The 14,944-nt window shown below is 40.1% G+C and overlaps 1 protein-coding gene across 4 annotated transcripts in view; it reads left to right on the top strand.

Moving 5' to 3' along the window:
• IL23R (interleukin 23 receptor) overlaps positions 1–14,944 on the top strand; it is a 75,054-nt gene that overhangs the window by 46,891 nt on the left and 13,219 nt on the right. For all 4 annotated transcript variants that reach the window (XM_081490718.1, XM_081490719.1, XM_081490717.1 and 1 more), the window contains 2 exons: positions 10,605–10,694; positions 13,232–13,337. In XM_081490718.1, the coding sequence (XP_081346844.1) occupies positions 10,605–10,694; positions 13,232–13,337 (196 nt within the window). The remainder of the gene's footprint in view (positions 1–10,604; positions 10,695–13,231; positions 13,338–14,944) is intronic.

Raw genomic sequence — 14,944 nt, 5'->3', positions numbered from 1 at the left:
CAAATTGCCAACATCTGCTGGATCATCGAAAAAGCAAGAGAGTTCCAGAAAAACATCTATTTCTGCTTTATTGACTATGCCAAAGCTTTTGACTGTGTGGATCACAATAAACTGTGGAAAATTCTGAAAGAGATGGGAATACCAGACCATCTGACCTGTCTCTTGAGAAACCTGTATGCAGGTCAGGAAGCAACAGTTAGAACTGGACATGGAACAACAGACTGGTTCCAAATAGGAAAAGGAGTACGTCAAGGCTGTATATTGTCACCCTGCTTATTTAACTTATATGCAGAGTACATCACGAGAAACGCTGGGCTGGAAGAAACACAAGCTGGAATCAAGATTGCTGGGAGAAATATCAATAACCTCAGATATGCAGATGACACCACCCTTATGGCAGAAAGTGAAGAAGAACTAAAGAGCCTCTTGATGAAAGTGAAAGAGGAGAGTGAAAATGTTGGCTTAAAGCTCAACGTTCAGAAAAGATCATGGCATCTGGTCCCATCACTTCATGGGAAATAGATGGGGAAACAGTGGAAACAGTGTCAGACTTTATTTTTGGGGCTCCAAAATCACTGCTGATGGTGATGGCAGCCATGAAATTAAAAGACGCTTACTCCTTGGAAGGAAGGTTATGGCCAACCTAGATAGCATATTGAAAAGCAGAGACATTACTTTGCCAACAAAAGTCCGTCTAGTCAAGGCTATGGTTTTTCCAGTGGTCATGTATGGATGTGAGAGTTGGACGGTGAAGAAAGCTGAGCACCGCAGAATTGATGCTTTTGAACTGTGGTGTTGGAGAAGACTCTTGAGAGTCCCTTGGCCTGCAAGGAGATCCAACCAGTCCATCCTAAAGGAGATCAGTCCTGGGTGTTCATTGGAAGGACTGATGTTGAAGCTGAAACTCCAAACTTTGGTCACCTCATGAGAAGTGTTGACTCACTGGAAAAGACCCTGATGCTGGGTAGGATTGGGGGCAGGAGAAGGGGACGACAGAGGATAAAATGGTTGGATGGCATCACCGACTCGATGGACATGGGTTTGGGTAATCTCCGGGAGTTGGTGATGGACAGGGAGGCCTGGAGTGCTGCGATTCATGGGGTCGCAAAGAGTCAGACACGACTGAGCGACTGAACTGAACTGAACTGAAACAGATTCATCCTTGTAACAATGTGTTTTCAAAATTTTGCCCAGATGGCACCGCAGGACAAATCATGAAGTAGGTATATGGCTTTTCCTGCATCCCCTGTCATTCTTCTGTATCACTTTCCCTCTGGATAGTGCCTTTCTTTGGCTTTTAAAAACTTGGTCTCCAAAAGAAATCAAATGAAATCATTTTATAATATAACCAAATTATAATAAGGGTTAAATGATGTACTCGCTTTTTCATCCTTAGAGTATTTAGACTTCAATGGAAAACAAAGCTTTACACAGTAGCCCCCACTTATGGCTGGGGAATATATTCCACGACCCCCAGTGGAGGCCTGAATCCACAAATAGTGCTGAACCTTATATATACTATGTTTTCCTCCTGTAAATAAAACATAAAGTTTAATTTCTAAATTAGGCACAGCAAGAGATTAACAACAATAACTAGTAATAACATAGAACTATAGCAATATAGTTCATACATAATATACATTGTGTGAATGTAGTTTCTTTCTCAATTTCAAAATATCTTATTGTGCAAATTTAATGCCTTTTGCATCTTAAATAAGCACTCATCACACACTCTGGCTGTGACTTTTGCAGTTTGAGGTATGATAGCAAAACTAGCACAAATTTCTTTTCACTTCTTCACAATTTCAAGGACAGAAGATTTATTCTTGCCTCACAGCATGGCGTAGAACTATCTTTCTTTCCTTAATAAGTCGAGAACTTTCATCTTTTCACTTAAGGGAAGGACTTTACAGCTTCTCTTCAGCATATCCAAATTGCCAGCATCACTACGCTTGTTCTTTGGGCCCTTATTATGTAAGATAAGAGTCACCTGAAGATAAGCACCATAATACAGGAAAGTTGTTTTGATAACCAAGATGGCTACTAAGTGACTGACAGGCCCGATGTGTGGATGATTCACAACCAGGGTAGGATGGAGCTGGACAATGCAAGATTTCATCACACTACTCAGAATGGTGCACAGTTTAAAAGTTAAGAATTCTTTATTTCTGGAATTTTCCATTTAATAGTTTTGGATCCAGCTGACCAGGGTAACAGACTGAGGAAAGCAAAACCAAGGATAATGATAAGAGGGGACTGAAAAAGAAAAAATTAATCAACCTCATAATATACTTTCAGACTTTATGGGACAAATTTCTCTGTATTAGAGACTAGTATACTATCCTGGTATAATAACAAGAGGCTAATTCAGTGGCTGAATCCAGGTGACTTCAGGATAATAAATAATACAGCAAACATTTATTGGATGCTTATTATGTGTTGGGCACTGTGGTAAGGATTTTACTCATCACTGCAGCCCTATAAAACTGTTATTCCAATTGTACAGAGGAAGATGAGGTTCAGGGAGGTTAAGGAGTTTACTGAACATTATAAAGCTGGTAAATGGTAGACCTGGGCATGAGTCAGGCTGCAGGATTCCAGCAGTCACCCTGTAGTTCTGCTGGTCTCCTTCCTAAGAGACCTCATAGGTCCCTTGTCAGCCTCTTCTGGATCACCTAACCAAATCCTCCTCTACACATTAGCTAATATGCCAACTGAGCTTCTTTTAATTCTTTTAATGTTTGTTGTGAAATGCAAATACACGAGAGAAGAGGGAATCATAAGGTGCTATCAACTGTTTCCACTTTGGCATGAATACCAGATGTGGAAGCAGGTTTGTGTTAAAGTGATGAGAATGAAACCATAGGAACCTTGGGATAGGATAGGGCAGTCAGAGACAAGGACAAAATACGTGGAAAAGGTGACCTTGCCCAAGACAAGGCACCACGGGGAAATTCAGTGTGTTTTTCCAGCTGGAACTTGGTTCAGTAAAATGTCTTGAAAGCAGTGCTTCTCTAAGGACCATCTGCATTAGAAATGCTTGGGTACCGGTTAAAAATACAATTCCTCAGCATCTATCAAGTCGTATTTCTGCAGCAAAGTGTAAAAACCAGTGTTCTGGAGGTTGCACACACCCTTTAAAAGGGAGAAGTGTCATGAGGGTGTGGGCTGGAAATGTGGGCAAAAAGGGTGAGAACTGATTGCCCAAGCCATTGCCTTAGTAACATGGTTTTGGGGGGCAAAAAAGGGTGGGTACATGAGAATCTCAGGGCATTCTCTCTAGTATTATCTGGTTCCACCTCTGGCTCCTTTTCCTCCTGCCCACCACTTCCTCAGTCCCTGAGCACCCCAGGATCTGAAGAAGCACAGGATGCAGGACCATGGCTCCAGTGAACCACCACGTTCCACATTACCCCCTCGGCCTAGACCCTCTCTGCCTCTGGATATGAGATTTCAGCAGAGGCACTGATAACTTCCAAGGGCTGCTGAAACTGGAGCTTCTAGACCACCAACCTGGATAGTCACTGCAACAATTCCTGGAGTCATTAAGCAGTGCAGAAATAGCACCAAAAGGGAAAAGATAGTTTGTTGGCACAGAAAACCAACACTGAAAATATGAACATGAATTTCCTAATTTCACTCCTACTGATGTGAAAAAATGTGCGAGGAGGACTTCTAGGCATGAATGTTTTTCAGTTCTGTTGTTATACAGATCCTTTTGTCATGAAGAAAAGGTACAGGCCCTCTAATCCCTTTAATGACAAGTCAGAGGCCTGAGGGAAGGGCAGTTACATTTCACAATGACTAATTAACTTGCTTGAATTACAATTTGCAGTAGAAAAGTTTCCCAGAGAAATCATAGTCTTTTTTTTTTTGACAGTTCTCCAGAGGAAGGCAAGTATAAGCAGGATATTAAACCACACTGTACTTTGTTCTCACAAAATACCACTGGTTGTATTACCAGTGACTCAAAGATTCTCATTAATTTTTCAGGATTTTAGTGGCTCAAAAAGAAAAAACAAATGTTATATCAATGGAACCAAATATAGGTGATAATAAATATAATGCAAGTTAGAAGTGGCACACAGAGTGTACTTTGCAAAAATTCTGTTATTTGTAATTAAGAGATTTCTGATTCATTCATATTAAGATGGATTATAAATTTGTAGGGTTGTGGTTACTAAACTGGGTTAAACGTATATACACAATGTTCTTTGAAATACTGATCATTTTAGATCCTTCATCTGTATTTGTTTAATCTTCTTTGGGTCCTGTCCCTAGTAAAGCACCAGGGTTTTGTAGAATAAAGAACAATTCATAAGAGTTTCACAATCTCTCTGAGGTCTGCAATCAAATAATAGAGAATAAAGATTATGCTTTTCCATGAGGAAGTCATAATCTCCTGTGTTAGGTTCCTATCACTTCTATTAAAAGTTAGAATAAATTCAGTAACTTAAAACAATGCAAATGTGTTCTCTAGTAGTTCTGGAGGTGAGGAATCCAAAATAAGCATCACTGCACCAAAACCAAGGTATTGGCAGGACTATGCTCCTTCTGAAGGCGCTCAGAGTTAGTTTCAGTGCATTTTCCAGATTCTAGAGGCTATCTGCATTTCTTGGCTTGCAGCCCCATTTTTCATCTTCAAAATCAGAAGCATAGCATCTGCCAATCTCTTTCTTGGACTCGGACCCTCCTGTCTCCTTCTTATAAAGACCCTTGAAATTTCACTCCTGAACATAGGATAATCCCCTATAATATAGGATAATCTCCCCATCTCAAATCGCTTTTGCCATATAAAGTAATCTATCCATAAATTCCAGGGATTAGAGCATGAACATCTTTGTGGGGTCATTATTTGTCCTACCATGTCTCCTCACCTAACCACCCACTAGCAAAAACTGCAAAGTTTACCCACTACAGAATTTTTCATTGTGATTGGGTGTAAGCAAAAGAAATAAAATCTGGTTTTCTGAGGCAGAAAAGGAATTAATTATTGGAATGACAGCTGGTAAGTTGAAGAAAGGCTGGTAAAATGGTCACAGATAGGATCCAAGGGATGGGGGCAGCTAGAAGCACAGCCAAAATCTCAGCCTGGGAAGACTCTTGTAAGGACTCTGCACCTGGCACTGTGCTCACTGCCACTGCTTCCCTGTGCCCCAGACACTCCACTGGTGCTGCTGTTACCAGACTCTGGATATAGCTGCTGCTTCTATATTGGATTCTAAGTGATTTCCCAGAGCCATGTGTTCTATGTGAGTGGGGGAGAAGGGCATCTGATGAGTGAGGCTTAGGTCATCTGCTTGCAGCTACTTGCTGGCTGGGGAGGGGGTGGGATGGGGTAGGGAGAGGGCTTCTCTGCTCCATTGAGGCTACCACAGTGGGAAGCCCTACCTGTCTCCTACCTTCTCTAGGATGCCCACAAAGGAGTAGGTCCTGCAGCTGGGCAACTGAAAAATGCCAAATGTCCACTAGACTGTTCAGACTAAGGAACAGGTACATGCTGGGCTTGATAGCCAGGCTGCACCTTTGAAGAATCCTGAACCACTAGGTAAAATTGGAAGCTGCCCATGCTTGCACATAGTGTTTGCTACACTTTGATATCAGATCCTCACCTCTGTGAGATCCATGTCACTCAAGAAAATGTCTAGGTGGCTGCCATTTTTTACTGTTTCCTTCTCTTATTCTTTCTCTTTAATGATACGACTGCCATACACAGATTTCTTACGTTCTTCTCCCTCAACTGTAAGGAATATAAGCATGAAGATAATCCCTTGAATATGTCTAGGCAAGACCTCCTATCCTTAATACATGAGGATGACATGGTAACTCATGAAATGATTCATTGTTCGACTTGTTTTTCAAGGCGTGGTAAAGAGTTTATTCTGACGTATCCTTTTCTCTGCCCAGGGCTTCTGGTGCCTATTTGATAGTTCTGCCTGCTGTCTTTTGCTTTGCCATCTGACATGGACTATAGTCAAATCTTTACCCTTGGCCCAAATAATGTTGAATTCCAAACATAAAGCTAAACTGGCCTAGGAAGATAGCATGTAAATGCTGTGAAACAGTTGAGATTGTTAGAATAAGGAGAATAAAAAGAAAGAAATCAAAAGGAGATGCTTATGTTTTAAGAAAAACAAGACAGGAAAAAAACCTTCACTAACTTGAAAAACACACCTTTAGTATGACTTCTCTTTCTAAAATACCTGGGAACTTTGGAAGGAAAGGTCTAGAAAGGGCCCTGTGTCAGCTCTGGTCAAAGTTCTAAGACGCAGGTCTTGGTTAGTGTGGCTCTAACACCAAGACTGGCAAGGACAAAAATAAAGGTGCCTTAAAAATATCTATGCCCTTTTGCCTAACAGTTCCACATATAGAAATCTAGCCTTAGAAAATAAGTAGAGATGTCAAAAGAAGTCTGATGCGCAAAATTTATTTAAAAGCTAATTATAAAATAAGAATTAGGAAACATTCTAAAAGTCCAATAATACCAATAGCTAATGCTTACTAAGCTCTTAATTTGTATAAGCCATGGTACTAAGCACTTTGTATGAACTATCTTATCAAACCTCACAATGAAGCATTATTATTATTATCTAATTTGACAAATGAAGAAACTGAGTTACAAAGTAGTTAAGCAATTTGCCCAGAGCCATGCAACTCCAGGTGATGGAGCCAGGATTTGAACAGTTTCATCTAAATCCAAAGCTGTTATTTGAAATCACCAAGTATACAGTTTCTCAATGGGAGAGTGATAGAATAAACACAGTATAAACACGATGAAATATTTAATTGCCAGTAGTATGATGATTGTGAACAAGTTTTAATAAAACTTTTAAATGTTCATGTTGTAGTATTGAATAAAAAAACCCAGACACACGTTTAGTAAAGAGCATGATCTCCACTAGGGCATAGATATACACCAAAGACTGTTAACAAATATAAAAAAAAAAGAGATTGTTTCTAGTTTTTGAACAAATACAAAATTGTATTTTCTTTTTCATACTCTTCTATGTTTTTCAAGCATTTAGCGTGTGTGTGTTACTTGCTCAGTCATGTCCGACTCTTTGCAACCACGTGGACTGCAGGTCTTCAGGCTCCCCAGTTCATGGAATTCTCTAGGCAAGAATACTGGAGGCCATTCCCTTCTCCAGGGGATCTTCCTGACTCAGGAATTGAACCTGGGTCTCCTGCATTGCAGGCAGATTCTTTACCATCTGAGCCACCATGCTGCTGCTGCTGCTAAGCTGTGTCAGTCATCTCCGACTCTGTGTGACCCCACAGACAGCAGCCCACCAGGCCCCCCCACCCCGGGATTCTCCAGGCAAGAGTACTGGAGTGGGTTGCCATTGCCTTCTCCCTGAGCCACCATAGCTTGTATAAAATAGTTGATGTTCAGAAGAAAATAACTCTAGGCTGGAAGAGTCTAAGAATCAGTGCTCAGTGGGTTAGTCCAACCATAGGCCATTGAGGTGGGTCCTGAGCCCTACAAGGCCAGGCAGCTCTAACACACTGGCCAGCCCCCAGGAACAATGGCTAAGTCTCAGCAGGGGAGCTCTGCTTGCTGAGCTGGCTCAGCTGCCCCACCTGTAGCCATCCTGATAGAAAAGTGAGATTGTTAATTAATGGGGCCAGCGACCAGCATAAATCACATACCAGAACCAGGTAGGAATTTTTACTCTTGGATCTCTGCCTAGGTGACTTTGGACATGTCATTTATCCTTATTACGCCTTTGTTGCCTCATCTTTAAATGAGGACAACAGTATTATCTACCTGATTGGGTTGTTGTAAGGATTAAATGAGAGAAAGCATGTAAAGTCTAGTGCATTATCTGGAATGTAATTAGTACTCAATAAATCATCACTTTAAAAGAATAACAAAACACATTTTGCCCCATGGTAGATGTGGAGGAAAAGGCTGAGGAGACTGGTTTGACATTATCCATAAGACACAGATGGAATACATTATTGCAAAAGTTAATTCCTTTTGAGTAGATCTGATTAAATTAAGCTGGTATTCAGTGGGCCAAAGAATGCAGTTATGCTTCTAGTTTTGTCCAAGAATAAGAAACTACATCTCTTTTTAAAAAAATTCTAAATTTCCTATAAACACATTCTCTTCTGTTAAGACTAACTCTAGTGTCCAGTGTCAGTGTGTATAAATTATATAAAAATTCTTACCAAATTAGAGATGATTTGGGGTATACTGAAATATGTGCTGTGAGAGTAATAAGCATAATTTAATATTCTGCTGCAGAGACAGAATTGTCTCTTTACAGACAATACCACAGACATTAAACAAATAACAAAAATACTGTGAGATTTTTTTCTAGCGTTTTAGGCAATACACTGATCATTAGAGTTGATATAAACAATGTTTTTAGTCATGGAAAGTGGATTAAGGGGATGGGGTTAGGGCTTTTTTTTCCTTCTCTTTTATTTTTCTTTTAAAATTATTGTCTCTTTTTAGTTCTTGCTTTTATAGTGAAAAATATTAAGTATGATTTAAAAAGAAATGACCTAGCCACTTGGTGGCAGTATGCTGTGAAGAATATAGTCTACATGGCTTCATTTTAGTCCCATGCTTAAAAATTTTATTATTGACTTGATTTCTTCTCTGACAATTTTGCTTATAAATTGTCTTACTTCAGATACATGATTCTTTATGAAATTACCTTCTCACAATTAAGCACCTCTTTTAAATGGCTTCATTAATCTAACATGGTCAATTTGAAATTATGATAACAAAAGACTCTAAAGGAAGATTATGTTTCTTCTCTATTAGGGCTAATAAAGCCCCAGTCAGATATGAAAATTATTTTTATGTGATGCAAATTAATAACTGATGTTTCATTGCCAAATAACCACTTGTAGTTTATGCAACAGAAGTATATTAACCTGTGTTTAAAAGCTAACAACACTATATATTATTTTTAAATAAAATGCTAATCCAAAAATAATAAAAGTGAGAACAAAATAATCCAGCAACATAAGCTATAAACCTATGACTCTGCCAAACTGAAAGTTGTATTACATTTTAATGTAATATTTTTCTTAAAATTAGATGAATAATCTTGGCTGTTGGCCACTGGTAATGGAACCACACACTCAGGGGGAAAAAAGAAATTTACAGAAGCACTGAGGAGCCAGAAAGAGTTTCTGATTTGTCACAATTCAGAGTAGGGCTTCCTAAGTGGCGCTAGTGGTAAAGAACCCACCCGCCGATGCAGGAGACATAAAAAGACAATAGTTCAATCCCTGGGTTGGGAAGATCACCTGGAGGAGGACACGTCAGTCTACTCCAGTATTCTTGCCTGGAGAATCCCATGGACCGAGGAGCCTGGCGGGTCCCAGTCCACAGGGTCGCACAGAGTCAGACACGAAGGAAGCGACTGAGCATGCAGCATGCACAGTTCAGAGTGAAACATTTCCCTCTTGCTGTGGAGAAGCGAGATAAAAACACAAGAAAGAACTTTTGGCTTTTCTGATGTTTTCATCTCCTAAAATTCCCTACCCATGGTTCTTAGAAAACTCCTCTTCAGTTGAGCCTGTGTTTGCAACCAGATCAGCCTTTTATAATCATTTCCAAAGACCCATAGGGACCTTTTTTATTGGAACTCTGTGATATTTTTGTCAAAGAGAGTTGTCCCAGCCACATAGCTTGTTATAAAAGCCTGTGATATCCCCGTAGCAGTTAAGGACATCTCAAGTTTTGATCTCTCCCTGACCCCCACTGTAATTCTTTTAAAAGAATTTGAACACTAAAATCAGAATGACTGATTACACAGGGTTTGAGACCCTCTTGAGGATCCAGAGCTTAGAACCACTTTCAGGAACATCTTCCATCAGCTGGGAGAATTGTGTCCTTGAAATCACCTCTGGCAGCTTTTAATTATCAGGAGGGAGGAGGTGGGTGAGGAAGCTCCAGGACTCTTGAGTTCAAACTGAAAATGAGTTAGCTATCAAGGAAACTAGATGACCCCACCCTGGTCAGAAGCTTTCATTAGCAGTGTTCTGAGAGCCTTTATGAGTGGACAGGGCTGGCCAGGATCCTTGCCAGCGGGGAAGGAGCAGAGGGAAGTCATTAATGGCATTCCACCCTTATGTTATAACCTCAAAGTGTCTGCTAATCAAAACTGGGCTTCATATATGGAGCCAAGATGCTGTTTGCCAATAGCATCTTGAAGATTATGCAAAGGCAAGTGTCACATCTTGGAGGCACTTAAGGAAACCTAAACCTTATTTCATCACCTATTGAAAGGAATCAAGTAGAGACCGGTTGTGCGTTTTCTTCTGGCTCAGCGAATGAAATAAAGCTCCTTGGTATTTGTTGCCTAGAAGTCTCATGAAATTAGTGGACACATCTTGAAGTCTTACAAACTCCAGGTAGTTTTTATCGTCCTTTGAATGTTTCCTCCTTTGGGATTTATCCAATTTAATAAAAAGAAGAAAAGACACACATACTAGAAGGCTTTTACTCCATCTTTCCAGTCTATTAAAGTTAGTGGTTTACTGTATTTATCTCCAAACAAGTAAAGAAACTCTCTTAGGAAACTGGGTAACCTGAGTGCAAAGAATGAAAAGCTGACACTATTTTCTTTTTGTTTAAGTTCCTCAGGTCACAGTGAAATCATTCCAACATGATACTCAGAATTCTGGACTTCTAATTGCTTCCATCTTTAAAAAACACCTTACTTCTGGTAAGAAAATACTGCTTAGGTTTGTTGAGTAGTCTTAGCAATCATTCATTTGAATGCTCCATACTGAAAAATCACGTGTTAGGCATAAGTTCTTGATAGTAAGATATGCCACATGATTTACATAGGAAAATAACCAACAAAAATCTGCTTAAAATTGAATTTAAGGAGTGTTTTAATAAAAAAAAAAAAAAAGAAGTGTTTTAAGTAGATTCTGCCAGCTTTTGCTTTGGGTTAGAAACATATTCATTTCAATTGGTGCTGGGGCTCAAGAAAGACCTCAAAAATTCGTCCTAAAAAATATCATTATTTAAGTGTTTACCTTATGCTAAAAGTTTCACATACTTCATCTTTTTCAGTCTTCAAAATAACTTCTTGAGGTAAGTGTTGAGTCTATTTTACAGTTCAGAAAACTGGAACTCAGAGACACTGAGGAACTTGTTTGGACTAAAATTCAAATCCTGAAGTCTGTTGTGCTCCTTCTCTTACACAAACCAGCTCCCATTTTATTTGTTAGTATGACTAGGTATTTTCCATTGATAAGCATACCAAAATGTTTTAGGCATAAAAAGATATGAGATCAGGTTGTGGAGCATTTATTTCCTTGCACAGAAATCTGGCAGGAATAGTATAAAAACTTTCGCAGGTGATATTGATGTCCTTTGGACTTTTGTTCATTTATTCAAAAAATATTCTGTGTTGCCAGGCACATATTTTATGTGCCAGTCACTATTTTGGGTACTGGGGAATCAACAGTGAAAAAAACGAACAAAGCCCCTGTCTTCATGAAGTTCCTTTTCTAGATAGATGAATGTGTGTTGGGGGGAGGTGGACAACAAACAAAACAAGAAAAGTAAGGTGGCAGTAAGCGTTATAAAGACAAAGCAATGTAAGGGTACTCTAAATTTTGTATTATGTGAATCAATTATGAGTCAAGTGCTTAGGTTCAGTAAAGATCCCTAATTACAGATGCCCTACACAGACCAGCACCTTGATATTGTTGTGGGAACTGAGGAGGCTAGGAACTCATGGCTGCTCTATTAGGTAGATATCATTTTACAGAAGAAGGAACCTGAACTTTGGCAAGTTCATTATTATACACTGAGGTTACAGAGCTGATAAATGGCAGCATCTAATTGGAACCCAGGTATCTCAGCTTGTACTTTTGGTCACTCTGCTCTACTCCTCCCACCCCTTTACCTGATCCCATGTTAACTTAGGGATGCTCCATTGTCTTCTAGGCTCTAATATCTGGCAGTCAGTCCTCCCATTAGTGGCTTGAAGTTCTCAGCAATAGTATTTTAGTTCTAGGAAAACACTAATTCCATACCCCACAGGGACTAGGAGTGAACTAAGCCACATTGACCCCAGCCCACCAGCTGGCTTTAGGAGAGGGGCTGGACAGCCTGTAGACCCCCAAGTGTATGTTAGGTGCAGCTGGGAAATAACTAGGGTAGGGCCAATTCAGTGCCTGTCACATGGTAAGTATCTGATAAACATTTGTCAAAGGGAGGAAGGAGGATGGAAGGAGATACTACACAGAATGGCTTAGATACAACTCCCATGTGACAAATCATGTCTCAATTATAGTCTACATTTGAAAACAGAAAATAGGGTTTTTCATGTACTAGGGAGAAAATGTGATGAGCCTGGCAGGTAACACATGTTGAATATATTATTTATTTAAAGATTTCAGGTGATTAATTCTACTTCAAAATTCAAAAGAAGCATTGTTTCTAAAATAAAGTATCAGTTCAAGATATATGACAATTTCAATTTCTCCCTTATATATTGCTCTAAGTAGAGTGCCCTTTTTCAGCAGGAAGAAATTCATGAACAGTAAATTTTGAAGAATGGTAACAAACTGTACATAACTTCTGTCTTGTACAAAAGGTTAAACAAACAAAAAAAAACCTCAGTTGTGACTGTGGCCAGCTTTAGCCTCTGTCACAAGCAATGGGAATTCTCACTTGTGTCAGACAAACCAGATGAGGTTCATCACTACACTTTTTTTAATATAAAATATGCAAACACAAGCTCATAAAAAATGTCTAACACTGACCACATTTGCCAGAGACTCAATTCTGGAAACCCACTGACCTCAGATCCATGCAACCCAATCTTCTCAAACAAAAGATATTGTTATGCAGTTTGGAATGGCGGTCACTTTACAGCCCAAGGTAAAGGTTAATTTTATTTCTTCTTTCTATTTCCTTTGAGATTAATGACCTTCACTTGAAGCAGAATAGAGAGAACAGTGATTCTGGTATCACATGTTGTTGTTCAGTCGTGTCCGACTCTTTGTGACCTCATGGACTGCAGCACGCCAGGCCTCCCTGTCCCTCACCCATCTCCAGGAGTCTGCTCAAACTCATGTTCATTGAGTCAATGATGCCATCCAACCATCTCATCCTCTGTCATCCCCTTCTCCTCTTGCCTTCAACCTTTCCTAGCATCAGGGTCTTTTCCAGTGAGTCAGTTCTTCACATCAGGTTGCCAAGGTGGAAATTATAGCTAAAATTATTTTTCTTTCCTTTCAGACAACAGAAAACAAGACATTGGACTTTTATTGGGAATGGTCTTTTTTGCTGTTATGCTGTCGGTTCTATCTTTGATTGGGATATTTAACAGATCGCTTCGAACTGGGTAGGTTTTTGCTAAATTTGCTTTCTCATTTAGACCATATGTTTGTACCGTCAAAATATAGTCAACTACGTGATTTATTTTAAAAATTCATCAACACTTTTCCTGAGAGAAAGGCAAAACTAAAGGAACAGTATTTAATGAGTACGCATCCATGCCAAAAAGTGAAAGTGAAAGTCGCTCAGTCATATCCAACTCTTTGGGACCCCATGGACTATACAGTCCATGGAATTCTCCAGGCTAGAATATTGGAGTGGGTAGCCTTTCCCTTCTTCAGGGGATCTTCCCAACCCAGAGATCAAACACAGGTTTTCCACATTGCAGGCGGATTCTTTACCAGCTGAGCCACAAAAGAAGCCTGAGAATATTGGAGTAGGTAGCCTATCCCTTCTCCAGGGGATCTTCCCCACCCAGGAATCAGACGGGGGTCTCCTGCATTGCAGGTGAATTCTTTACCAACTGAGCCTCAGGGAATCTATCTATGCCAAACTCTTTACAAATGTCATTAATTTAATCCTTGCAATGACCCTGCCAGAAAAGCTGAGTGGCCTATTTTACAGATGACTTAGACGAGGTGTAGAGAGGGTAAGTGCTCAAACCAAGGTCACCAAACACTAAGCCAGGAGTCAAGAGGCAGCTGACATCTCAGGCCATGTTCTCTCTCTCCCTATGCAGTCTTCTCAATGTGCCTCAAGTCTGTCTACTGTGCCTGGATCCTTCACAGTAGTTAAGCTGTAACCTGCTTCAAGTTCTTCCCAAATAAATCCCCTGAATCAGTCTGAAGAGAATTGTGGCAGTGTCTGAATTCATCACTTTGATACCAATTGTGTTAGTGTTTTAGCATCCAGCCCCATTGCCCATTCTCCTTCAGTTCAGTTCAGTCCCTCAGTTGTGTCCGACTCTTTGCAACCCCAAGGACTGCAGAATGCCAGGCCTCCCTGTCCATCACTGACTCCCAGTGCTTACTCAAACTCATGTCCATTGAGTCAGTGATGCCATCCAACCATCTCATCCTCTGTCGTCCCCTTCTCCTCCTGCCTTCAATCTTTCCCAGCATCAGGGTCTTTTCCAATAAGTCAGCTCTTCGCATGAGGTGGCCAAAGTATTGGAGTTTCAGCTTCAACATCAGACCTTCCGATGAACATTCAGGACTGATTTCCTTTAGGATTGACTGGTTGTATCTCCTTGCAGTCCAAGGGACTCTCAAGAGTCTTCTCCAACACCACAGTTCAAAAGCATCAATTCTTTGGCGCTCAGCTTTCTTTATAGTCCAACTCTCACATCCATACATGACCACCGGAAAAACCATAGCCTTGACTAGACAGACTTTTGTTGGCAAAGTAATGTCTCTGCTTTTTAATACGCTGTCTAGGTTGGTCATAACTTTTCTTTCAAGGAGTAAGTGTCTTTTTATTTCAAGGCTGCAGTCACCATTTGCAGTGATTTTGGAGCCCAAAAAAATAAAGTCTGACACTGTTTCTCCATCTATTTGCCATGAAGTGATGGGACCAGATGCCATGATCTTTGTTTTCTGAATGTTGAGCTTTAAGCCAACTTTTTCACTCTCCTCTTTCATTTTCATCAAGTGGCTCTTTAGTTCTTCTTTGCTT

Source organism: Giraffa tippelskirchi, chromosome 5 (genome assembly GCF_054371585.1).
Source record: "Giraffa tippelskirchi isolate mGirTip1 chromosome 5, T2T-mGirTip1v1.2.pri, whole genome shotgun sequence".
NCBI lineage: Eukaryota > Metazoa > Chordata > Mammalia > Artiodactyla > Giraffidae > Giraffa > Giraffa tippelskirchi.
Note: the sequence above shows the minus strand (reverse complement) of the source record. Positions and strands in the feature narration are given on the sequence as shown.